The sequence below is a fragment of the Leiobunum rupestre genome, chromosome 4, assembly GCF_980474605.1.
Source record: "Leiobunum rupestre chromosome 4, qqLeiRupe1.1.hap1, whole genome shotgun sequence".
In the NCBI taxonomy this organism is placed as follows: domain Eukaryota; kingdom Metazoa; phylum Arthropoda; class Arachnida; order Opiliones; family Sclerosomatidae; genus Leiobunum; species Leiobunum rupestre.
Genome location: NC_143387.1, coordinates 28,784,301 through 28,811,282, shown reverse-complemented (window position 1 = coordinate 28,811,282; position 26,982 = coordinate 28,784,301). Strand labels below are relative to the sequence as shown.

General features: G+C 36.0%; 1 protein-coding gene across 2 annotated transcripts; it reads right to left on the bottom strand.

Annotated features, from left to right (window-relative positions):
• Positions 1-2,818: 2,818 nt before the first annotated feature.
• On the bottom strand, positions 2,819-11,840 carry pasi2 (Protein). Of its 2 annotated transcripts, none has more exons than XM_090172599.1 (8): positions 11,671-11,840; positions 9,370-9,750; positions 8,441-8,570; positions 7,300-7,394; positions 7,143-7,235; positions 7,012-7,074; positions 5,188-5,268; positions 2,819-5,123 (listed from the first exon to the last, which is right to left on the bottom strand). In XM_090172599.1, exons 2-8 carry the CDS (start codon positions 9,643-9,645, stop codon positions 4,992-4,994), a joined length of 870 nt encoding a protein of 289 aa, XP_090028725.1. In that variant the 5' UTR covers positions 9,646-9,750; positions 11,671-11,840; the 3' UTR covers positions 2,819-4,991. The 2 variants fall into 2 exon arrangements, with proteins under 2 accessions (XP_090028725.1, XP_090028726.1); XM_090172600.1 differs by lacking the exon at positions 11,671-11,840 and adding an exon at positions 10,518-10,686.
• Positions 11,841-26,982: the final 15,142 nt, after the last annotated feature.

The following is a 26,982-nucleotide window of genomic DNA, read 5'->3' as shown; positions in this document are numbered from 1 at the left end:
ATTTTCCAGATGTTTGTCACGACTAATCTTCGATGGACCTCGAAATGTATGTATATCAATTGATTAACGTGCTTTGCAGTGTAGTTTTTTATGTTATTCCCAAATTACGTTTTTTGAAATAAAACGATTTCAGGAACCGCTTTGTTTGAAACAAATAACATTAGCAGTTTATAGAGAGTTAGCAGTTGAATTCCTGATCCTTCTTGTACAGTGTCGCATTTTGTGTCCTTTTAATTATACCGATTTTTAATCCTTCTTCTATACATGTATTGTTAATCCAAATAAAATAAAAATTTCTTGTCACCACAAAATTTCATTTCTAAAATCTAAATATTATAAAAAAGATAAATTTCATAAATATAAACGAAAATTCTTCATACCGTGAACTACACGAATTCGCGATAAACAATGAAGTAGGCTTTACAGTAAACCAAAGTTAATGAAAGTCCAACGCGCAAACCCAAAATAATCGATAGTTCTAGTTTAATTATTCAAATAGCATTGCCTTAGTATAGCTGTTACTTCTTTGTAATGAAGGTTGCGTGTGCCGTATCAGGCTACATTTGATTCTCTTTTTAATTACATGTTTGTAGTGGAAAACCAGGCACCTAAAGCCCGACTCTAATTAATGGCCCCAATTATTTTGGAGAATAATAAACTAGGTGGTTTTTGAATAAAACATACACCATGAAACAGAAATGAGCAGATTTTACTCGGCCAGCACTCGAATTGTACGGGGGAGTGTTTTGCAATGGCACCTAAAAATGTACGTCAGAATTTGCGCTTTATCAACACAGAATTTTCTTTAAATTTTGAAAATATAAAGGTTTTCGAAGTATTACTGCGAATACCGGCGTTTTATATGACAAAATGGACTTTTTCGGATTTAAAAAGTGTGGCTCGCGTTTCCTCTTTAGAAAGGTTCTCAGCCCAATGCGTAAGTATGCTACTACACGAATTTCAAAAATATCCATTATGAAATTTATTAACACGCCGATATAATAATAATAGTAATATTCCATAAATTATTAATATAACGAAAAAAGGACTTTCCACTATAAAAATAGAGTAATATAGGAAAGAAATTATTGAAAAAAGTGACAAAATTAATTTTTTAGTAGATCTGAATTATCCCAAAAGCTTACATAATTTTATAATTATCCCAAAACCTTACATAATTTTATAATTATCCCAAAAGCTTACATAATTTTATAATTATCCCAAAAGCTTACATAATTTTATATTTATCCCAAAAGCTTACATAATTTTATATTTATCCCAAAAGCTTACATAAATTTATAATTATACCAAAAGCTTCCATAATTTTATAATTATACCAAAAGCTTAAATAATTTTATAATTATCCCAAAATTTTGCAATTTTCTAATATCCCAAAAACTGACTTAGTTCTCTAATTATCAAAAAACTGGCTTACAAGTTTGACCATTTTGAAAACTGCACTTCAACAACACCAGAAACATTTTCAAGCCGATGTTGCTTTTCCGCGCATTAATTGAAAATAGCCTAATTCAACGACCAAATCTCGACTTTAGGGATAATAAGGAAAAATGTGAACTTATAAGTATTCCAGCCAGTGGCGCACCCGGATTTATTTATGGAGGGGGCCCGGATTGATCTAATGAACTAACAAGTAGGTTGAGAAAATTTTAAGACTTTTAATGAAACATAAAGCCTAAACGTTCATTTCGTTGCGCCAATGATTCCAGCGACCTGGTGGGAAGCACGCGTAAATTCTATCGAGGTGTTGGTAAATGAAAGATACGTAGCTTTAAAAAACCTTGCTAGATAGGGTTTTCACTGGCACATTTTTGAATTCGAGATAAGTGCTAAATGTTAAGGTAACAAATTTTCTGTCTTAGGTTATATGCACGGAGGTTAGCGATCGTGTCTATTTCATCCTTGCGGGTACCGTTCGTTACGTCGTGGCAATTAATATGAAAAATACTCTAAAAGGCACGGAGATTCGCGAACGAAAATCCAAAAACTCTGTTATTTCCGGCAGTTGGAAAAAATTAAAAATTTGTCTTTTACATCCTGGCCAGTATTTCGGAGTTGGTAAGTTTGAATTTCAACGACGCCTTCAAAAGTGATTTCAAATCCACGTAGTTATCTTAATCACGATTGATACCTGCCTCACAATGGCGTAAGTAACGGGCCCACAGATAAGGGGCCCACACACAATTCCAGTATTAATGGTCCTCGTGATAAGTTTCGTGGGCCACATAGACCTTAGTTACGCCACTGCTGCCTCGGGTGGTTCTTGAAAACACTCGTTACTAAGGCGTTCAGGGTTGGCAAGAGCCAGCCAGACTGGATTAAACCACCCTGGTTTAAGCCGGATTTATCCACCAAATAAAATCCATGGCTAAAACCACTTTTTTAATAAAAAAATTTGAGAAATTAATTAGAAACATTGACAAAATTTAAGTAATGAGAGCTAACATATAAGCAATTAGGGTATCTTAAAATTAATTTTGCACGTGAAAATACGCTGCCATGTTAGGGTATAAAAGCGGGTAAATAAGTCTGCTATACCTCACAATGTAAAGGTACTGTCACGCGCAAAAACTTAATTTTGAAATCGGGCAATTTGAGCAATGAGGGCTTGATATAAGCAATTTGATTTTTTATTAATGGTTTTAACCGGTTTAATCCACCGGTTACAACCGGATTTAACCATACTGGATTTTACAATTTTTAAAAAAGCCGGTTTTTTGCCAACCTTGAAGGCGTTAGCAGTTCTTGCGCATATTTTAAATTTTGGGCACAAGAATAACATATTCGTGTACAATTTTCTATCCGACAGAGGAACCGTGGTCAAATAATACGGTTATCTCTAACGAAGACGTCGTTTGTCTTTCGGTTAACAGAGACTTTTTGATATTTAATCACGGTTCATTTTACGAACGGCTGAAAATGGATCTCATCTCATCCCTGCCGACTTCAACCGAGATCATTCGTCGCTACATCGTCGTAAAGAAATGGGAGAAATATAAGGAGCGAGTTTTACGAGAGGCTTTGTCGAAACGTAACAAGAGCAATTTGTAATTTTTATAACAATTAATTTATTTTCCGTTTACGTTTTTGTTCCGTTTTTTCACTAATATAAACGTATCTACTTAATGAGATTTATATAAAAATATTTACAAATTTTTATAAAGTACAAAAAATATTTAAAAAATATCTCTAAGTTCATTGGTGATTTAATCGTAAAAATATTCGTTAAAATGTGCATTTGTTGAATGTAAAAATGGACGGTATATTATATAAATTGTAAAATAAAAATTCTAGAAATTAAAAATATCGTCAAGTTCTAAAAATCACTGGATTTCGAATGGAATGATCAGTTTCGCGCGTACTTGCATTAATCGTTTGAACTAACATGGCAGTTTTTAAACTACTCCGCCATGTTTAAGCTCTATACCCCCCTCCCTGTCCTAGGGTCCTTATTGCATTAGCACATTTACCCTTAATTTTGTTAGGAAGTTATAAAAGGTGAGATTCCCAAGCTAATAAATACTTTAAGGTCTTGGATAATTTGTTATTAAAAGAAATGAGAAAAACTAGATTGGAAAATGAACAAATTACCATCGAAATTATCAGAAGTTTATAATATATCTCTTAAAAGAGAAGTATCCATCTACGTCATAAAAATGAAACATGTACCATCGCAGGTTCGACGCCGATTTCAAAGGGAAAAATTACTGTTTTACTCCCCCTACTAACGTAAAATGTCAAAATTTCACTTCATAGATATAATTATGGTTTATCAGCCAGAGATTTTGCCCTTTTGGGACTCACCAGTACTGTGTAAGAACTCTGCCTTTACTCGGAAATATACCAGTAACAGTAAAAATAATATACATCTAGGGTGCCCTATATATGAGCATGGCGGTCGCTATACAGCAGACATCTTTTACGCGCGGGCGTCCGTTGAAATCCAAGATTAAGATAATTAATTAATTATATCAAAAGTCTAAATTTCAGTCAGAGATTAAAACAGTAGACTTTTCAGGGTATTCCCAAAATTTTGAGTTTAAAATTCCGTTTTCCCTGACCATTTTAAAAGATTTTCTCTGACTTCCTAAGGACAAAATTTTCTACTTATATTTTACTTTAAATATTTTACTACTAGTAAAAAGGTTATTGCGATGCTGAAAAAATTAGCCAAACGTTCAAGGAAATAATTGTGATGGATCTTAAGTTAAATTTAAATCCCTGACTTTTCCCTGAATTTTTACAAATTCTTAAAATTCCCTGACTTTTTAGGCCCTAATTTATATTCCATGACGTGTGGCAACCCTGCTTTTGATACAATTATCTTAACGTCGGAGTTCAACGGAGTCTGATCGTAAAAGATGTCTGCTGTATAGCGACCGCCATGCAATAATTGGCGAAGAATTTCACTATAAATTGCAAAGGACTGCTCACATGTAGGGCACCCTAGATTATTAATAAATCATATTTTCCCTCTACTCCAGTTATAGAAAACCACCATAAGACGGTAAAATCAGGGGGAACCTAGGATGGTGCATGTGAACGTACAATAGGATGTTGATATGGTTGAACCAACCTTATGCATTAAACTACTATAAATAATTTTCTAAAAACCACTTTTGCATAGTGTATAAAATAATTTAAAATATTGACACTTCTAGTTTCGATACCATTCAGTAACATTATCAGTACGCACCTGATGATGTTACCGAATGACAATATTTTAAAATAAATGTTTTATTCACTATGCCAAAGTGGTTTTTAAAAAATTATTTTTGGTACAATAGGATGGACACTTCTTATAAATTCTGTAATTATAAATGTAAAAAGCCAGTAGAAATGGTGGTATTTGACACTTATAAAAATGTATAGTTCGTTTTGTTTTAACGGTGTCGGATGACGCGCGATTAAGTAAAATGAGATTTTCGTTAAAATCTATGAGCGAAATGTCCCAAACACGAGTGAAAGCCTGGTCAGACGGAAGCGGTGGAGGCCGAGCCCCTGGGGCTACTCGTCAACTGCGGGGCGGTATTTTTCATGGAGTCCATCGAGTGATGCGACTGCGACAGGTTGTGGGTCGTGTTCAGACTGCTCATCGTGCCCATCTAGCGCAATTTGAGAAAATGGTTATTAGTCACGACGTGGATTTTGGTAAAACGATCAAATTACTTTAAGTTTGGCCATATCCTCCAGCCTCGTGATATCAACTAATTCTTGGTAGTTGGAGTACACCACTAACCAGAAGAACGTCTAAACAATATAATATATATGTTAGTTTATGTCAAATTGTAGTAATCTTGTTACCAGAAGGGGCTGGCAATAATGAAGGCCAGAGTAATCGCTGTACTGGGCCCGTGCAGCTTTCAACTTACCCGTGCACATTTTACTTGCCCATTCGGCTTTGAAACCTTCTTCCAAATTTATCCCAAAAAATGTATGGTTATCTCTAGTAATAACGGCTCTTTTGGGGCCTCAAGGTTTTCAAGGGCAATAACGTATCTGTTTCGAGGTGTTTGATATTAGTAAAAAATTACGTACACGCTAGAGAAAAAAAAGATTTATAAATCTTGAAATCTCGCCGAAAATAAAAATAATTTTGAAATCAGCCTAAAATACCAGAAATCAACACGGAAATTGGGCACTGAAATCTCAAACAAGTTTCTGATTTCTGAAATTACTTTGGCCAAGTCGGACCCCTCGATCCGTTGGTGACGTTTTAAAGATCAACGAAATTCGTTTTTTAAAGCCAGAAATAGTACTTCGCGACGATAAAGAGGCCTCTGAAAATCATATATCCCAGACGAAAACCGTATTGTCAATTTCGGAAAATAAGTTTTCCTTTTTGAAATACTGAATACCGGTTTTGTATTTTTTCGATTTTCTGAACCGGTAATTAAATAGCAATTTCGATTTATTTGCAATGCAAATTTTGTTACTACTCCCGCCGATTTGAGCCTTTAGGCCCTCAAATTAACTTTCCAATAATTATTTTATTTCTGCTAACACGCCTTATGACTTGTTCATAATGTAACTAGCGCCAGTTACCCTAGCTTCCAGTGGCGTAGATAATGGCGCCGCAATGCGGGGGGCCGCCGGCTTCAAGGGGCTCCATAATGAAGGAGATCCCTTATTAACGCCACTGATTATAGGGGGCCCCCTAAAGGATTTCGAAGGGGGGCCCCGGAGACCTTAACTACGCCACTGCTAGCTTCTGATATACCTGGCGGCCATAATTTTAACTTAGGTGATCCACCATAAATACGGAACTATACATTCCTTGGATATTATACTTTGTTTTTTAAATAAAATACTGTAACAGAGGATTTTCGGGCTGGTGTTAGTTTCGAAATGGCCGTAAGGAATTTTCGCGGCTAGTGGCGTGAGCGAGCACAAGCAGACGGCGCGTCCTTTTTCGTTTTAGAATTGCACGCCGTCAAAGACTGCCGATGGCATAAATACTTGTTGTCAAGGAGGCTAAAAGTTAGTCTTAGACATAAGGCACCCCACCAGTTTATTTGAATCTGAGTTGGTGAAATATTTGCAACGTGACTGGTCATCAGTGTCGCACCCAGCCCCCCCTCCCCCCTCAGAAAACAATCCTGGGTGCGCTACTGCTGGTCATGACCAGTTTTTTTTTAAGTAGAAGTGAGGGGCAGCTCACTCCAATGATTAATAGGACACCTTCGTGTGATTAAATCATGACTAGATTAGATAAAATTAAATCTGTAGCTTTGGCTGTACACAGATTAAAAATGGTTAAATCATGATTATTAGGACACTCTGTAACCAAGTGATCTGCCCCTCGAGTAGAAGGTCTAGTGGTCATATTGACTAGTAATTTGGAAACGCTGCTACCAATGAAATAAAGAGGCGCTGTCTGTTAAGAGGAACTATAGCTCGTTCACACCCCTAGAGGCGAAACTTTTTTCTTACATCCCAATTACACGAATAAGTAATTTTGCCAGACCCTTCGATATAGTCTTAGTGTCTTACATTAGCTCCGATTAAAAGTATCCATATAATCAGCATGGCTTGATGATACGCGAAATACAGATCCTATAAAGAGTAATTAATATAAAATTAGATTTGGGAGCAAAAACAGCCTTTAGAAAAGATAGCGTTACATTGACGATTGATCGGTATATTATGGCAACGAATCTCCACGCAGTGAAAGCCGCTGTTGAAATCAGCCAATGCTGGAATTTCGCCTCTTGTTCCTGTAAACGGAAGTGCAATTGAAACGTAGTTTGATAGATATTTTAGAAGTTAATAAATGGTTACCCTTCTCAAGGCTCTCATGAGGATGGCGGACGCGATTAAAACGTACATTGATAAAACGAACGATATGATAGAAACGAATATTAAAAGATTTCTGACTGAAATTTAAAAAAAAAGGTTATTACGATAAATTAAAATGAGTAGAGTAAAAATGGAAACTGAGAAACGACAATAGAGCTTAACTTTTGAGATATTTAGGTTGCATTTTTAATTTAACACCGACAAAAGGTTTTATATTGGTTTCACTTAAGTGCGCCATGTTTTTACCGCTAGTCATCTCCAGAATGACCATATATTTTTGGTGGTCATCAGACTAAGTTATAACGCTGTATACGTATTATCATAAGTCTATAATATTGTTCCATAAGTTTGTCACTTTGGGGAATATTTTACTGAGAGCTAGTAACGAAGTGACGCAGGCGAGAGCCCCCGGCTCAAGTGGGCCCCAAATTGCTTATTATAAATTTTTTCTAACGGTCCTATAGACTCGTTTGACGTTTTAAATAAATGTGCACGTAGAATCTAGTACACTTTAAACGTTATTTATTGTCATATAAATAACCATTAAGATTTTTATTCCTTACCACCACACCGGTACGGGGGCTCCTCTTCAGTCTCTAGAGGAGAGCCCCCAAAGGAACCAGTCCGGGCCTGAAGTGACGTCATCACAAGAATAAAATTTCCCCCTAGCGAGGCGATGTCATGTACGTGTGACGCGGGAGCAAGCGGACGCAAAACGGCGACAAAGCCCGTAATGCAGTCTGTCTTGTGAATAGCTCTTACTAAAATGTTTGCATTTGAAGAATAGGAAGTGCCACACTTATGTAACAATATTATACACTTATGGTATTATTTACCTCGTCGTCGTATTGTTCCTTATAGTTTTTTTTTTTTAAGTTGCGTATTATTCTCGATAGAGGTGCTTATTTTCTGGATATGACGTCAATTCTACGTAACGTAGCTACTAGTAATTATTTTTATATAACTAACACCCCTATGGAATATAATTATGGACTTATGGCGCCGCGATTCTTATATTCGAGTTATTTAAAATACATTTTCAATTAATTTATAACTTATTGTTTGAGGCCTTATGATCTATTTTGGTCGTTTCTCCGTCTCGGATATAGGAATAATAACCTACCATGGAAATTGCCACTGTACACGAATAGAAAGCTGATACCAAAATATCGATAATGCGTGGAACCGGGCTCTGCTTCCGCCAAACAATAGACGTCGAATATAGCCAAGGCTATCATAAAGATACTCTCAACCTGAAACCATCATAACAATTAGCTCAATTTTGTGTAAACGTAGTAAAAATCTAGCTAATATGCAAAACTGAAAAATATGGCTGTAGTGGAAGAACTGAGGATGATAGGTTAGCGAAATTACTCTTTATGTGCTCGGGGCAATGAGCAAAAGTAATTAAGCGTGAGTGTAATCCCACGATCGGAACGTGTTTCTAATTTCAAAAAATCGTGCTTGTAAAAACAGTCGAGTGATTTTTATATTCAGTTAAATTTCACGACCGTCTCGTTTTTCAATAAAAAATCAGGTTCTTTGCTAAACCCTTTTCCGTAATACACCCAATTTTTTTGGAACACAAACACACGAAATTAACCATGAACTCTCGAACCGAAGTCGCGTTACAGCGCTATTAAGTCAAAATCACCGAATGGGTAAAGTCTAAACGGTCCGATCGCGAAATGAAATGTCTAATAATTCAGGTAAATATCGTAGCGTGTTTTTCACGCCAAGTTTTAGAAAGAAAACGCGAGGAGCAACAATCCAGAAAAAAATTCAAAACGGTCACGGTTATTAAGTCCAAGGATAAAGAATTTTTTTTATAAATCATTACGTATCCATTTGACCGGTTTAAAACAATAAAAAACGCGCGTACACGTAAATATAAACCTCGTTGGGGAAAGAAATATAGTTTAATAAAGTTCAAAATAAGGAAAACACCCCGCGAATAGGGTTAGCTTATTTAGGCTTAAGAATTCGGAATTTGGGTTAGGCCTACGAAGATATGTCTTTTTTTGGCGCGTCTCGGATATTTTCGTAACTCACCAGAGTGTAAATGGACGCGATGTAACTGCCCCTTTGCAGATCAGTGAAGAAGGCATTTCGGACTAGCGGTCTTTTGTCCAGCCAACTCTTTTTGGAGCTGGCGAACGAAGTGGACATGACGACCCTCGGTGTTGGCCCTCGGCCAGTGCTGTACAAGTATCTGCTACTTCGACTACTACGGCTACTCGGAGTGCGGCTGCGATTCGGCGCCGCAGGAGCGACGTAAAAGCCACCGCCCTGATCTCGCAGGCCAATATGGCGGTCGTGAAACGCCATGCCGAGAGAAACCTCGAATAATCGAAGTTGGCCGCGTTGTCACTCTCCGGGAAGCCTCCCTCAGTCGGCCGTACCTGCCTCCTCTTCCTCGGAGGGGAAAATCAGCTGGAAATAAATATAGGGTCGTAAAATAGGAGGACGGTTTACGCTCGCAGTACATGGGCCGAACGAAAAAGTAGCAAGTCGTCGCGTACAGTTGAATAACGAGGGCCAGCTAAAACAAACTATGTGGAATCTCAAGTCTATTATATTGTATAAAATATATATGAAAGAACATTAATTGTAATATAGCTAAAAGTACAGTCTTTTCAAAAAATTTGCGTTATATTTCTTATATTTCGATCGTTAGTTGCTTCAATCTTTTCATGTTTTAGAAGGAAATCACTTGAAAAAGTTATTAGTTCTTACGATGTTGTGTAGCTTTCAAAGCTTCTGCTTATTGAATTTATCTTAACGTATTTTTGCGTCCGAATGCTCCCTGTTGATTAAATTATATATCTATAAATTCAATTGCTCCGTTCTTTGCTTCCTGACTTGGCCAAAAATTAACATTTTCTCTTATAACAAGTTATATAAGTTATGCGCAGATCCCATACAGGGAACTACACAGGAGGTGACAGACAGTCGGTTGCGAAATATCGCGAATAGTTGATTAGCAAGTCCGTCGAGAGGAGACTTAAGCCGGTAGAAATTATCGGGGTCCGTGCAGCCTAGAGGGCCCGAATTTAAACCTACCAGATATCTTCTTGAAAAGTATAGTTTGGTATTGTATTTTACGTATTGTTTTGATTAATTTTTACAACCAGCTCCCAAAATTCTAGCTTTACGTCTATGCATAATATTAAAAATAAGAAATTGAAAGTCACTCTTACCGCATTGCAGAAGACTCTCACTTTATGGAATAATTAAGATGATCCGTATAGAAATTAGCTAAAATTATTCATCAGTAATTTTCCAGTAAATACCACCGTGTATTTTCCCACCTATTTTAACTAGAGGCCGGCGGAACAAATAAATTAAAAGCAAAAATTTCAATTAATCATTAAAATTAGTATTATTTGATTTATACGAATAAATTATACGATTTAACATGCAAAATTAATATTTTTTTCGAATATTTCTGAATAATTCTCGGTTATGGATAAATATAAACAATCGTATAATTTCTTATTCAAACGCCGACCTCTAATTTTAGCAATGAATTCATCGTTGGTCTTCAAGACGGGGCCAAATAAAAGTGCGATGCAAAGCACGATGAACCTGGTTTAAGACGCCCGTTTAACCTTTTCAATTCTCGCGCGTCTCGCTCGACTGAGCCTCCGAAGCCACGCAAATAATTACCCAGGGTTAAAAATAGTCTCGCCGCTGTACGCTTACAAAACTTTCTTCAGCCCGAGACCGACAACTCTAACACACGCCAACAGATACGGAAAACTCTTCGACTATATCACAATAAACACATCAAAAGAATGGAAAATAGTTATTTTTCCAGAAACGGGGTTATCCTTCGCGTCATCGTCACGTGGTACTCGCGCACTCACGATAGTAAATAATCGTCGTTTTCCGTGATTAATCCACGAGTTCGTGCGTTAAGCCATTTTTTCTAACTAACGCGTGAAATAACGCAAAAAAAGAGACGAATTTTCTTCCAAAACTTTGGTGAATTATGAAAGGAATATACTGGTTAAATAAATCCTATTCTGTGTGACTAGAGCGAGAAAAAAGGATGGTAGAGAAAAGCAATTTCACGCTGAAATGACCCCACTTATAGAATAAAACCTGTCTCTTTTATTTGCCTTCTTCGGGGCGAACGGAGAAATAACAAAAAAGAGTATTAAAGATTTGAAACAGAGATATATAATTAAAAAAATACAGGTAGCGGGTTTTTGAAGTAGTTGCACTCGCGTTTGAGGTAGAACAAAACGAACATATTTATCGAAATCTGTCAACAAAATTCTATCTCACAAGGACATTTATAACAATACCGCAAAAACTGGTAATTTAAATATATGGTCACGTTCTTACCTCATAGCTTGTTTATCTAGCATCTACGCGGCGCTGCCATATTAGAAATAAACCCGATTACTTGGAAATTATACGAAAAATAAAGCATAAAACTTATATTCAATATATTTAGGGTTGACTAGACGACCATTCATAACTCGGTCCAAGTTTTCCACGAATGCCCATCGTAATATGAAAACGCCAAATCGGTAGAAAGTAGAAACGCACTTCCTTTTTCTTTTTTCAGCATTTATATCTTTCCACCCTCCCCTATTTTCGGCGCGAACGGTTAACGCGTAGAGCGACATCTCTTTTTCGCCTTCCAAACTTCAATTAAACCTTAATAAACCTGTTGTTAATTTATTTTCGAAACCGCGATATTAACTCAATACGTTTTTAAATCAATTTTTTGGTCGTGGTCCCTATTTTTATTAAGCGCGGAAAATTAGTGAAACAGCTGGCGCCATCTTTTGAAAATCACTCAAAAGCCGAGCTGCACGGGCTCGTCTCAATTTTGAGCCAATTTGTGAGTTTAAGACCGAGTCCTTACGAGATAAACCAGGGTACACTAAGGGGAAACTTAAAGCAAATGGACGAAACTACAGCAATGGTTAAAATGTGGTAAGACACAAGTTAATGGCTAAAGCTTGCAATTTCATTTTCGAGTATCCTAGCGGCCTTTTCTGAAAATCGTGTGAACTGATTTAGGCTAAATAAACCAGCATGCATACCATTTCCAATTGCTATTTTTGAAGGAGGTATTCGGGGTTAAGCAAATAATACTTAAGTGTTTAAATAAAAAATCATATTTTGTGGTTCAAAATTGGAGGATAATTATGGTAAGCTGTCAATTTTATAGGTGAATGCGTGTTAAAAAGCCTTAATGCTTATGTATAGGTACATAAAATCCCCTTTACTCAAAAAAACAACTACAAAAAACATGCAGCAAATTATTTTGTATTGAGTCGTAATATTTTTTGTACTGTGCCATCTAGGTGCTATGTTTGTTGCTCCTAGGTGCCATAAAATTTGTTTTGAGTCGATTACTCAAAAAGAGTGAGCCCCCTTATATTTATTCCGAGCCCTAGTCTGAGACGAGTCCTAAACGAATTGTTTAGGTAAGAAGAGCCCGAGACGAGCCCAAATTTGTTAACCTAAGAAAATTGAGCTCGAGACGAGACGAGGAAAAAATGATAAACAAATGAGACCGTAGTGAGTCCACAAGACTCCACATGAAAAATAAAACTTAACATGAGTCCAAGACGAGCCGTTTCAAACCCATGTCGTTGTAACTGAGTCTGAGCTGAGCCTGTACAATATTGTTCCTTACATTGAGCCATAGTCGAGCATTTAAACGTTTGGGTAAAAATTTTGAGATGAGCCCTATTTCAACTTGGGCCGTGCAGCTAGTCAAAAGTCAAGAGCGCGGTTGTTTCCCAAGGTTGCTAGAGACGCTCCGAGCTAACATGGCTCCTTCCCACTCGGTAGCGTTAGTCGTGGGCGCCATATGTGGGATATGACTGCGTAGAGAATATATTCATATTATTATAAATAACATAATACTTAGGCCTATAAGTATACGAATATTAGTCTTTTGAAGTGATGATAACCGTGTGACGAGTTCCCTCTTCCGAAACTTACGATTACTCAAGTATTGTACATCAGATAAATTTCTGATTTCCCAAGAAATTCCGTTGTCTTTTTTTTCGATTCCCAGTGATTTTATGATTTCGAAAACAATCTTGGAGTTTTAAGATTTCCATAAAAGATTTACAATTTTTTTTTGGTCGAAGCGAGCATTTCCTGATTTTTTTACTGTTTACCAAAGATTTCTAAAGATTTTTTCAATTCCGAGTAATTTTATGATTTCGGAAATTATCTTCGATTTCAAAGATTTCCCATTTTTTTGTCGAAGCCATGATTTACATTATTTGGACTGATTGCTAAAGATTTCACCGATTTCTAAAGATTTGTTTTGACTCCTAGTAGTTTTTTTATGATATCGAACATATCAATTAAATATTTCCTGATTTTTATAATTTTTTTTTAAATACTTTTGATTTTCAAAATTTATTTTTGATTACTTTTTAAATTTCACAGATTTCTTATGATTGAGAAATCGCTTTTGAAATTTTAATGTTTTTTTTAAATTTATTGAATTTTTAATTTTTTTTTGGATTACCTCTCTTTCTATCACTAATCGAAATCGTTTAGTGTCGTACTTACATTACTATGTTTACGTTTTTGAGCTCAGAGAAAGGGAGCAATTTAATATCAATTAAGTGGTTTATAACACTATGTAAATAGCTGAGTTTAACGTCAACATTGCTACATAATTAAAATTTTCAGCCGTACGATAATTGTTTTTCTGAAATCGAGAATTTTCTGGCTTTTCTCTAAAAGTTATTCTCGATGCAGAAAGCTGCGCCGGGAATGATAAAACACGAACAGCAACGCCTAGTTACGAAACAGGTTTTAACAAAAAAATATTTCAATATCCGTCGACTTATTATTGATCGAAAGTCGAATGAAACCGTCTTCACGCGAGCAACCGTTCCTGGCATGGATTGCTTTCATCCGCTTAAACAAACTGCCCTACCCTCGCCTTTGCCAAAGACCTGGTATCTGCCAGCGTTTTCTTAGAATTTGAAAAACAGTCGAGCCATTACTTTGATTGTTTTCAAGGAAGAATCTCGAATAATCTTCCAATTACCAAAAAACAATCTAAAAGTATATTCCAATAATGTACTTCAGAATCGAGGTACTTCAGGATGTTACATTATAAATATATTAGATATACATGATGTGCACTATCAGGGCTAATAGTTAGTGTAGGGAGGTGTTGGCTTGCGTGACATGCTGGGCTTGTCACCACCCTCCTACGCATTGTAACCCGGCCACCTGAATTAATGGCTTTAAAAGTCGCTTGATGACTTAGGCTTAAGGTGGTGCCTTGGGTATTAGCCTAGCTGATTATTGTTATTATTATTATTATTAATAATTCAAAAACAAATTTCTAGTAATTTTATTACTCGGCAATTTATAAATCAATTTACATTGACTGGACACAATATTTCTAATTGAAATTTACTGATTCTCTAAACCTATCGAAATTACGATATGACCTTGAAGACATGGTTCAAGGTCATAGGAATTTTTATTCACCAATGACCCATGCTCGAGCTAAGCGACCCGAAAACTTCAAATTCCTAGCAAAATCAAATTTTGAATTATTAGTTCTGGATTTTTATGTGAACATCCTGTATATTTAAAATAAATGCAATTACAATTATATCAGCTAAAACCTCGAGATTCCTAAGAACTCAAGCGGAGAATGAGATTAAAATTAACGGATTTATAAGTTTACAACACTCTCTCGTATCTGAAAATGACGCTTGTTATTTTCGTTGAGTTCTTGGAAAACCAACTATCGTTGCTAATATACTTTCGCTGACCAGTCGGAGTGCCGGGAGATCAATGGTTTTCCAGACCAAAGTCGAAGGGAAATTGACCGTGATGAGACGTCATCGTCTCTCAGTCTGACGCGATTCTTTGCCTTCGTATTAAGAAATTGTTGAAACGATTTGGTCAAAAAATATCTAACGCATCTCGGACGTAGACGTACCCTATTTACATTCGAGCAACTTCCTTATAGACTGTCAGAGCGATCGTCTCTATTGATTAGGTAAAAAGGTATTTCGTGTCGCGTCTCGCCGTCAGTGAAGCTCTGAAAAAATAAATATCTTGGACAAACAATATCGAAATGGAGAGAGGCATTTTTTTCCACTCTCTTCTCAACCCATTTTCATAATTTGAAACCCATATTTCGATCTAAATTAATTTATACCTAAAATTTTATCGTATTAAAGTTGACAAATATAACTATTTAATAGAACTATTAAAAATGCGATTAAATATTCTGGCAAAATATTCGAAAAAAACTTGAATTACCAATTCACTCGTCTTGAAAGTCTTTCCATAAATTTAGTTTTATCCCTAATCTGTTTTGTATTTATTTCATCTTCGAGAAAAAAAAAGAATTAAAATCCCCGCAATGCATTTCAGTCCTTAAACGCAATTAAATTACTTTAGCGAAAACTTTTATATTAAGTAATGGGCTTCTTCCTTAAATTTGGAAGGGCATTTTCAGTGAAAATCAAATTAATTGAAATGTGGAATTTTGGGTTCTGGTGAGCGTCCGGGGAAAACCGCTAATGGTGAAAAACTTATTAATCCGTCGGGCGTTGCAAATACGTCGGAGAAATTTCTCGGAATTCCGTGTTTTTCTCGAGCCGCGACGATCTATCGTGTATGAAGGGAAATTTGAAACTAAATGCGGTCGCTCATTAAGCTGGAGTATCTTTGTTTGCGTCTCGAGCGAAAAGAACTAATGATATGGAAAATTGCAGTCAGCTGCTCATCGACAAAGACCACTTTTGCAAATGGTGCGTCTCAAAGAAAAGATTCGGAAAAGTTTGATCATTTGAGACAGCGTGGCAAGCACCGAGAAAACTAATTTATCCAACCAAATTAAAAAGATAAGTCTTCTTCGTGATGAAATTGAGACTATAACTAGAAGGAATTCCAGCAATGGGTAACATTTTGATAAAGAAGCCTGATTTCGACTTTACAATCATACTTTGGAAGCCGCAATTGGCAATATTTTTAAAGCAAATTAATGCCTCCCCAATTTCCCAAATGAACGTCCTTAAAAAACCTGCGTCATTAAAAATCTACTTTTATTTTTATGAGAAACGATAGAGCAGTCTTTCCTCTATTAAAGGGAGTATAACCCCTCTTTTTTGGTAGGGTGTGTCAGAATTTACAGCCCGGTGTAACTAGTAACAGATACCATACCAACGGAGGTCTATCATCATAGTGCCCTACGCCAGCGTCCACAAGCCCGGACAGGTAACAAATCCAGCATGGGTAGTAGTATCCTACTACTGATGGTCGCACCTTCGACGCAAGCCACTCAAACCCGCAGAAGGTGCAGCAATGGGATGACCAATCCCCACTTTGCACACAGCAGTGGGATTAAGAGTGCATGATATATCAACTCCTACCATTTGGAGAGAGCTCCTAAATGGGAACGACGGGCACACAGCGGTCCACATAACCCGGCACAGCTGGCACCGGAGATCCCGGTGTTCTCCAAAAGGCCGGGAAACAGAACCACCGTGCCCTCATACGCCGGCCCTCGCTAGTAAGCCTTGTGGAACCTACTTGGTATAGTCTAAGCGTACCCTAACAAGAGGTGTTATACTCCCTTTAAATGATAAATAAATTAAAAAAATTGATAGCTATTTGAGCCGCAATTAATTAGAACGTAAATAAAGCACTCAACCCCCAATTTTCCTGAGCACCCTACTCCTAGCGCCAGAGATGTAAAGCGGACCACTCTAGAATTACAATACGCAGCGAGTGGTGGAGAGGAAGAGCCAGATGTCACAGACATCTGAGTAGACACAATCCCTCCGATGTGGGAAGTATATTTCGCACATTAAAGCTAAAATTGGAAAATATCACAATCACCCTGTAACTTATTAATCAGCGTACTATAGCAAAACTAAAAGGAATTCTTAACAAAAAGACCGCTTTTTAAAATGCTCTCTAAAGAACAAATCTCAATCACCCTGTCCTTGAACATAATTATGGTACTAAACATTACCAACCTAAGAGTAACTTTACCACAAAGAAAAATCTTTTAAATTAACCTTTCTCAATCATCGTGTCCATTAATTAGAAACAATATTTCAATAACCCCTACATTCACTTAATAAATCCAATATAACATACTGTGAAAGTCGATAGATTACCTATCGATTGATGTATCATTTGCTCATCAGTTGGAGAGTTTTGTAGAATTCGACGCAATCATCAAAATGGGCAAATGATTTGCTTTGGTCGTGGGTAGGGCAACTGTGTTACCATGGCAGATAAATCCAAATATTAATTTTTGATTAATTAAATATCTATTATACTTAATCGGACTTCTTAGGAGATCTAATAAAATACTAACGACGTTGGTCCTTTAATATTAAACCAATACGGAAAATATTCAGCCACGCTCTTAGATTTAACAACGCCACAAAAAAGTAACACGGAATTTATGAAGTTTCTGTTTAATGGGCACTCAATTTCCCATAGGCCTTGGAAAGAAAGTGCAGCCCCAAAATTCAACATCCACGATGGAACTCCAGCTTTTATCAGTGGCTACTCCGCGAAAGAATGATAAGAACGAGGGCTATTAACGCGTAATTTAAGTTTCCTACTTCTAAAATTGTTGGCCCTACGAAAGTTGGGACAATTATTCAACGTCAAATTTAAATTTACAACAAGAACAAAAGTTTTGTTTTGCGAAACTCTAAAAAGGCGACCACTTTGATGTTGATCTTCGTTCCTCAATAGGAGGGGGTGGTGCGGGCTTAATGGCTCGGAATACAATTGATTGGCTTATTTCGAAATATATTCTACGATTACTCCGGCGCTTAAAGTTAAATGGGCTTAAGTAGAACACTCAGAGTGTGAAGATAATAGCAACGAGGCCGAAAGCGCATCTACTTTTAAAGAGTACGGCTAAGAGATCACGCTTTACGTTAATATAATAGATTTTAGCCAGGCTTATTAAGTTTTGCCCTTTTGAATAAGAAGATGGCCCTATGTAAACTGTAGAATAAAATTGTTCATAGATCTAATGCGATAAAGTAGTTCACACTAACAATTTAACTCAAAGGAGACTACCCGAGAAGGTTGAAACTCGGGGGTTAGGTAAGAAAATTCCCAAAGGGAAAAGTTTCAATGGGCTTTTTTTTTCCTATGGCAACCAAAAATGTTTTTGACCTCTCAAATCAAGAAAATCCCCATTTAAAAAAGCATGGGCTTTTCTCGGTTTCACAGAGTACTTAAAAAAATTTTAAAAATTAAATTTTCAAAACTTACCCAAAAAGATGAATTTGAACTATTTTGGGTAAAATTGATCAAGGATTTTGGATAAAATTTATCAATTTTTGGTTAAATTTTAACAAAACTTGGGTAACCGAGAAAATACCATGCTTTTTAAATGGAGAGGTCAAAAACTAAAGCCCATTGGGAATTTTCATACTACCATATAGTCTACCTAACCCCCGAGTTTCAACAAAATCGGTGATAACCACATCGGGTAATCTCCTTGTCAGTAAATTACCCATTGCTGAAAGGGAAATTGGCCACCTTTACATGATTGTGCCAAAAATTGGTTGATATTCGTTGGAGTTACAAAGATTCTTAGACTATAGTTGGCTCACAACACTCGTTCAGTGTGAACGTTGCTCCTGATTTGTCTCGAAGATTTGACCACTGGCGTATAAATAGTCGCGTGCTATTCGAGCCAAATATATCTATTACAATCAGAAATGATGATAAAAAGAAAAATAAAATAGAATGAAAGTGCCTCGGATCCTTAAAAGTAGTTTCCATACACCACAATATACCCGTTCGATTGATATAAAAATCTTTAGGCAAAACTTCTTCAGCTTGTACTTGATGGATTTTGGTGTTACGCTTCCATTTTAGCCTTTCAGTAGGGCTTAGGCAAAAATCTCTCATTTACCCACACTCCGGAACTTCGTAGGCCCTATAATATGGAATTGTAGGCCCTAACTTATCCTAAAATTTTCTTAGGCCCTAGGCTTTTTGGCTAGTTTGCCCAGTCTACACAATCTATTGGAAGCACTATCTATTGCTTTAAAAGGGTTCGTACGAAAATTTCTGATCTAAAATCCCTGACCAATTTTTGCCAATATTCCTAACCTTTTTGGTTATATTTTTGGACTTTTTTATTATTTAGGTGAAAAATTCTTTGTTAATGTGTGGTTTGGTTGACTAACTAAAATCCCTGACTTATCCCTGACTTTCTACTAAATTATTTAAATCCCTGACTTATCCCTGACATTTTTCCTCCATTTTGCGCATCCCTGCCTTATCCAGGTTTTCCAGGATAAAAAAAAATTGAAAAAAGCCTCTGCAAATTTTTATGGAAAGAGGAAACCTAAGAGACCGGAAGAATCCCCTTTTAAAGACAGGGAAAGAACTTACAAATTCAACGCAGTAGCTGTTCTGAGGTTTTCAGCCAGTGCCACAAACTGAGATAAAACCCGGCCTCATTTTTTTGCGATGCGGAAGGGCTAACCACTTCGCCACGGTCGCCACCATGCCGTTACAATATTTAATAAGTTACTCGGACCAATAGATCTTCAAGAATAAAATAAAATAAAGACGGGGAAATTAGGATCAAATGGGCCTTCGAACCAAAAATAAATAAAAATTATAGAAATTAGCCAGAATTTCCAAACAGTTTTAGCAGATCGACCCGATGCCGATTTCGAACGATTGTCTTTATTCTTATCCAACTGCAAGGTTTAACGACCCCAAAATTCCAAAGTAATTTTAAATGAAAGATAAATAAAACGAAACCAAAGAAATGTTTGAAAGTTGCGCGACAGTTTTTCCTTATTTTTTTTTACTCCAAAAACATACGTTTTTAAAATGTCGGTTACTCATTTATTTTAATAAAATTCCTTCCATTTGAGCCACCGAGTGTCTCCTTTCGCTTATGAGTTAAAGTTTCCGTATAAAGTCGTTTTGGTCTAGCTACGATTCCATTCTTGGGTTCATTTTTACTTTCCGGAGAATAAATTCTAAGACGACGCCAACGAATAAAACCAGAATAAAACTCCGAGAGAACGTACAATGCACGAGCTTGTTTTCGAAACGAACTTCAAAGTTCAAATTTCTATTACGGCGAGTTCTCTTTTTAGACTTTTTCGAGAAACCGCGGATTCACTGTGTTTCGTTTTCAATTTTTCTTTTTCATTCTCGCTTTCAATGTTCGCGACTGAGATCATTATCATAACAATTGCAAAGAAGAAATGAAATTTCCGAAATTCTCTATGCCACGATACGCTAGAAATATTCCGAGCAATTTGAATAGATGCAGCCCATTTTTGAAAAAAGGCCGAAACGTAAAATCTAAAGTTTATCATATATATTTAACGAGATAATTTTACATTTTAACATGAATCTATTTAACAAAAGAATATTCAACTCTATCATTAGCCACGATATATAATAATAAAAATAATCAGCTAGGCTAATCACCCAAGGCACCAACTTAGGTCTAAGTCATCATTTAAAGCCATTAATTCAAGTGGTCGGGTTACAATGCGTAGGTGGATGGTGCCAAGCCCTTCGTGCCACGTGTGTAAACAGCTCCCTACACTAACTATTACCATTAATCTCTACAAGTTTTTATGGAAGGGGAAACCGAAGAGCTCGGAGGCTAGCGGGGAGAGAACTTGCAAACTCAACGCGGAAGGAGTTGTTCCCAGTTTTTACCCAGTGCCACAAACTGGGATCGAACCTGGCTCTTGCTGCGAGGTGAAAGTGCTAACCACTTCGCTACCCCACCGCTCCGAGACGAGATAACGTGGGAATTAATTTCCTTTTTTAAGCCAATAAGAACGAATTCGGATGTTATTTTACAGAAATTTAAGATAGTATGATTTGTTCCCTTTATTTTGTTAAAAATAAGGTTTAAAGTTATAAATATTTCAAGAATAAAAATTCAAAATGAAGGAATGTAACTCCGATCTTTTGAAAGCGATTCTATCGAGTGCCTGTGACGTTTTTTAATAATTTAAACATACAATTTTTGTTAACTGTTTATTTATGAACATTTTATACGAATAAACAACGATTTAACATGCAAAAATAATGGGTCTTTTCTGATATTTTTATGAATAAAAACGAATAATTGGATAATTTCTTATTCAAACACCGATCTCTAAGTCAGTGTTTACCATATTATTATTAAATATTCATGGATTATATAGATTCATGATTTTAACTTGTACTTTCGCACGTTCGAGGCACTTTTTCAATGGGCGCTAAACAACCGCGCATGGCTACACCGTATCATTCCTCCTAGTGTTGCAAAATATGAAAATGAAACCGCGTAGGGATCGTTACTTATTTGTAAATCTTATTTTATCTGTAGGTTTTAGAAAATAACCAGATGATGTATTTCATCACGTACTATTTTTTTGCAAAATTTTAAGTATAGAAGTATATTTATGACAACATTTAACACTTGACGTTTTCTTTTGATATACTGATTCGAGTTTATATATGTTTTTTGTAATCAGCAATGAATGTTATAGAAAGAAAATCTTAAAATAATTTTGATTTGAAAATTTACTAGTAATTCTTACACAAATAATATTACTACTGAAAAGATAGAGTACATCTCTTATGAGTTTCCATCTCGGCTATTAAAACGAAACATACGCATCGCAGACTCGAGGTAATTTTCCAGTCAAACTGAGGATGTTAAAATGTAAAAATTTCCGTTCGTAGCGGTATTTTATTATTTATAAATCATATTCTTCCTTCGTAATACTGTTAATAAATCACTAAATGAAATATTTCACCGACGCACTATTTTGTGTTCCGAGAGCCTGCTCGGGTACGTGTTCCAAGCGAATAAAATTAACAGTACTTCCAGTAGCGGCGGCAGCAATAGGCCGGAGTAGGCCTGGGCCTACTTGAAATTTTGGTAGGGGCCTCCAAAAGTGGTCTTAAGAGGCCTCCAAAATTTAATATATGGGCCTCAAAATTATTTAATATAAAAAAATTGGGTAATTTGTTTGCGAAATAATTTATTTATTTATTAAGTTTCCAATATTCAATGCGAGTTATTGGCTTAACGACACTGATGTTTTTATTCCTTTCAAAGGTACGAGTAACTTTTATTTGACAGTAGTTTATTTTTTAGTTTTAATTTTTCTTGGACGCTACTATATCGAAATTGTATCTTTAATTTTATCTTTACAAGTTAATGGTTCTTAAACTTATTTTACTAAGTGTACGTACGTACATTCTTTTTCGTAAAGTTGTAAGTTCTGATGTAAGGGATGTACATGCGAAGTACCGAAAGAATGAATGTAAATTGATAGACTGGAATTCAGTGGTAAAAATAAGTAAATAACCACTCATTTGTTAAGTGTTATCGGTACACAAAAAAGGATCAACACACACTCAGTTTTTAATAATGTTTAAATTCGTCGCGTACCCATTTTACCCAAAAATTTCACCACTTACTTCAAAAAACAATTAATAATCCACGTGGACGGATTTGAAAAAATTGTGGTGGGGGGCCTCCATAATTTTGGTGGGGCCTCCAAATGGTTGGCCTACCTCCACAAAAATCATGGCGCCACTACTGAGTACTTCTCTCGTAAGAGATATTAAAAACTTCTGATACTATCAATTTATCATTTATTTAATTGTAAAAGTATAGTAAGAAAATTAATAGAATTCAAAAGGACGTTTTTCAAAGGAGTTTATAATATTCTGTCCACGAGACAACTTTGTTGTCCAATTGCGTTTGGACTTTAAAAACAATGATGTAAAATAAATAGAGATCCAAATCCGCCTGCCAGGACCTACCGTTTCGCGGGACAGTATTTGTTGAGTTGGAGAGTTAGGCCTAGTAAATGAACTTAATCAAATCGTTTTGGCGCCATCTATCGTGTCATTGGAAAACTAAACTTCATATATTTTTCAAAAGTGTCCGCTTATAGAAACAGACAATTCAGCTGTCCCATGGCAAAACGCTATATCCAACATTTTTAAAGAAAATTTGATGACACTAAATTTTGATAACGTAAGTGGTTAACGATGTCCGTAAAAATTTAAAAACCAAAAATTAAATAGTTAGCTAATTATTATTAAAAAACGTTTTGTCATTTCGAATTTTTGGTAAAATTCCCATAGCAAAACAATCTATCTACAATTTTTGGTTCGTTTTGACGTGGGATTTGAAAATCCCACACCAAAACGATATAAGTGCGGTAGATGGTGCTTTTCAGTGTGAGAAATAAGGCACTATCACAGGCCAATCGCCAGTTTAAAAATTAAATGCTTGGGGTGTTAGTGGCCCTGGTGACCACTTAATTAATTCAAAGTTTTTTCCCTTCATGATTTTAGTTCATTAAAAAAATACTATATTAATCCCTAAAATTGTTTGGTCTTTGCTTCTAGCACATATTGTCAAGGATAGATAATTTGAAAATAAATTATGAAAGCCTGATTTTGAAGGTTAAAATGGTAAGTGGCCAGTGGCCAATTTTTTAATTAAACTACCTAGGCTCTACTGGACACAGGTCCAATTTAAAAAAATCCTTATTTCTCAGCCTGGTGCGTTTCGTCATGGTTTTTTTAAGCTTATTTTCGAGGCTGCTGTTATGCTTAAAGCTTATAATCACGTCTGCTAGGTATTCTATCTAAATCACTTGAGTACTGTTTTTTTCCGAACGTGTCTACTACAGGCTTGGAAATAAGGTTTATTTCTAAACTGGTCTATTTGGCCAGTGACTCCCAACTCTTGAAATATTTAAGTGGTCACGTAGACCAGTTGGTTAATAATACGGTAGATAATTTTAAATTAATAAACTGGACACTGGACCAGTGAACCCCTAGCTTTTGAATAAAAAAAACTGGTCCGAGCAATTAATAAACTGGTCTTTGACTCAGTGACCACCGCTTATTTCCAAGCCTGGTCTACTACAACGAAGATTTCTCAATAAAGTAGTAGTATTATTTATTTATAAATGCAAATATTGTTAAGCTATTATGTAAATGTCGAGAGGAAAACGAATTTTGGAGGACTACTGCCACTAATAAACGAAAATCGTATGTAGTTTCATTTTGTGATATATTATGTCTGTGATAAGTTAGTTTTACTTACAGTTTAATAAATTGTATACATATTAAGGTGCCTCTCTTAGACTAATGTATTAGGCCCAAGGTGGTGCCTTGGGTATTAGCCTAGCTGATTAGCCTAGCTGATTATAAATCAATGGTGTTAAGTAGTTTTTTAATGATGTACTTTTTAAAATAAAAACATTTTATGCTATACTAAATCGATTTTTCTTTACATAAATACCATCATTAACGTAAATTTAAATATTCATAGCTTAACAAGTTTCCCGAATTTAATAAATGCAAATTATTGATAACGAAATTACTGTAAAAGTCAGAGTCACTGATAAATTTTGTTTTGTTGTGCAAAATTTTAAATTTTCTTAACAAAACTATTTCACTAGTAAGGAATATTCAAAAATTTACATTCCAACTCATGGTAAAATTATATTTCTGGTAAATAGATTGTTTATCTATGGAAATATTTAAAATTCGTAGTTAAAAAGCTCACGGCAAACGATAAATCTGGCACTTAAAAAGTTTTTTTTTGCTCGTTATGAGCCATTGTAACGGGTGGGACAATACAGTCCGCTCGTCCATTTAATTAAACAGGTGCGAGATATGTGTTACGGCCACGCCAACGGGGGGATACTTGGGGATAGGGTTGGGACACCCGTGGCGGAAGTATGACAACCACCCGTTGGGGGATTAGCGGTTGTCCTCACACGGCCATCCACAAAATCTACCTCCCGGACGCCTGGGATTACAGGAGTGAGCCACTACTCCCGGCTACTTAAAACGTTTAGCTAATGCAATGAAAAAATGTATAGGTACAAACAGAGATGGGCAAAAAATCATTTGGCGAATAACGAATAAATTTTTTTTTCGTGTCAGTTGTTATTTATAAATACCGTTACAATTAATTTATTTAGAGAAAAATATTTTAAATAAATGTAGGAAAATATTTTTTTAATAAAATAAGTTTAGAAATAAAAAAGGTCAAAATATCTGTTTTATCAAATCATTTGAAATAAATGTATCAGATATATCGGGTTGGCGTAGTTTACAAATAGATCGTCAAAAATAGCTTCCGTTTATATATTATTTAGTAGATAACGAATTATTTGAGAGGGCTAGACTCGAGGAAAATAACTGAATATATGGCCAATTTGTAAGAAAATATAATACAAATTCCAAAGACTTAATGTTTATTCTGGTGTCAGAGACGAAATACAATTTTCGACAACATTTTTATTTTAACAAAGAGTATCAATACTATCCAGCAATGTCGGAGGGGATGGACTTATGAAGTTTTAAGGGGCTCTTATCAATTTGGGCTTTGGGAAGGGGGATGGTAGCGCCGTGAATGCGGCGCCCTGACAGCGACATGTGAGCGAGGCCCCTTCTCACAACACACATGTTTTGCGAAGGAATAAATGAGGCCATGAGGGGCCCGAATAAGTGCCGCAAAGTACGGGAACCTCAATAAGTGCCGCTAAGTAAAGGGACCCCTATAAGTGCCCTTAGGTGTGGCGACCACAAAACGTGTCGCTAAGTGCGAGGCCCTAGACGCTCGCCTCGCTTGCCTATTCTAGTGCCGGCCCTATAGCTACGCCACTGTAGCTAATAATTATTTATTTAATTAATGCTACTAATTTTTACTTGAAAGCATCATTTACCTTTAATATATACACAAACCTTACGAAGGTACGTGAATTTGGTTTTCACGCGATAATATGACATTCCAAGATTTAAATTCGTAGATCACGACAAAAGGATTGTAGCAGTGGCGGAATAAGGGGGAGGACTGACCGCCTCGGGTGCCAGGGTAGATAGGGGTATAATTTACCCAAGGCAAAAAGTAGGGAAGAGCAGTAAATTAATAAAAACAATAATCTATTACTGCCGATCCCATAATTTACGTAGCATCGTCCAAACAGTGGCGTAACTAAGGACCCGCAGACCCCGCGAACGCGGGAGTGGGGTGGGGGGGGGGGGGGTCATTTTAACAAAATAGGGGGCCCTTTCGTTTTAAGTATTTTTACAAGAAAACTTGTAAAAATGGAGAAAAATGGGTTACACGACGAACTAAAGACAGGCTTTAATCAATATCCTACGGTAGAAATGGTAAAAAAATATCTAAAGGTAGCTTTTGAATATAATATTTTAATTTTCAAATTTTAATTAATGAAATTCGCGGTTTTTAATTTAAATAGACATATTATATATTGCATTCCATTTACTACGACACTACTAATACTTTATAACAAATAAAAAAAAATTATAAAGGGGCCTTTTGATATCCTGCGGGGGGCTCGAAATTTGTCGTTACGCCACTGCGTCCAAAGCCATTATCAAGAAGTCAAACATCCCGCAACAGTTTACTCCATATAGTGCGAGAAGCATTTTTTACGAACCTTGAGTTTACTCGATTAACTAAAACAAAAAGAACAAAGGTCTCCTTAATCCTTATTCGTTATTTAAATTAAAGATAATATTTCCATTAATTGCATTTTTTTTATTCCGCGAAATAAATGTCTGAAAATATTTAGTAAAAAACAATTTACCAAATGAATGTTCATGAAATATTCG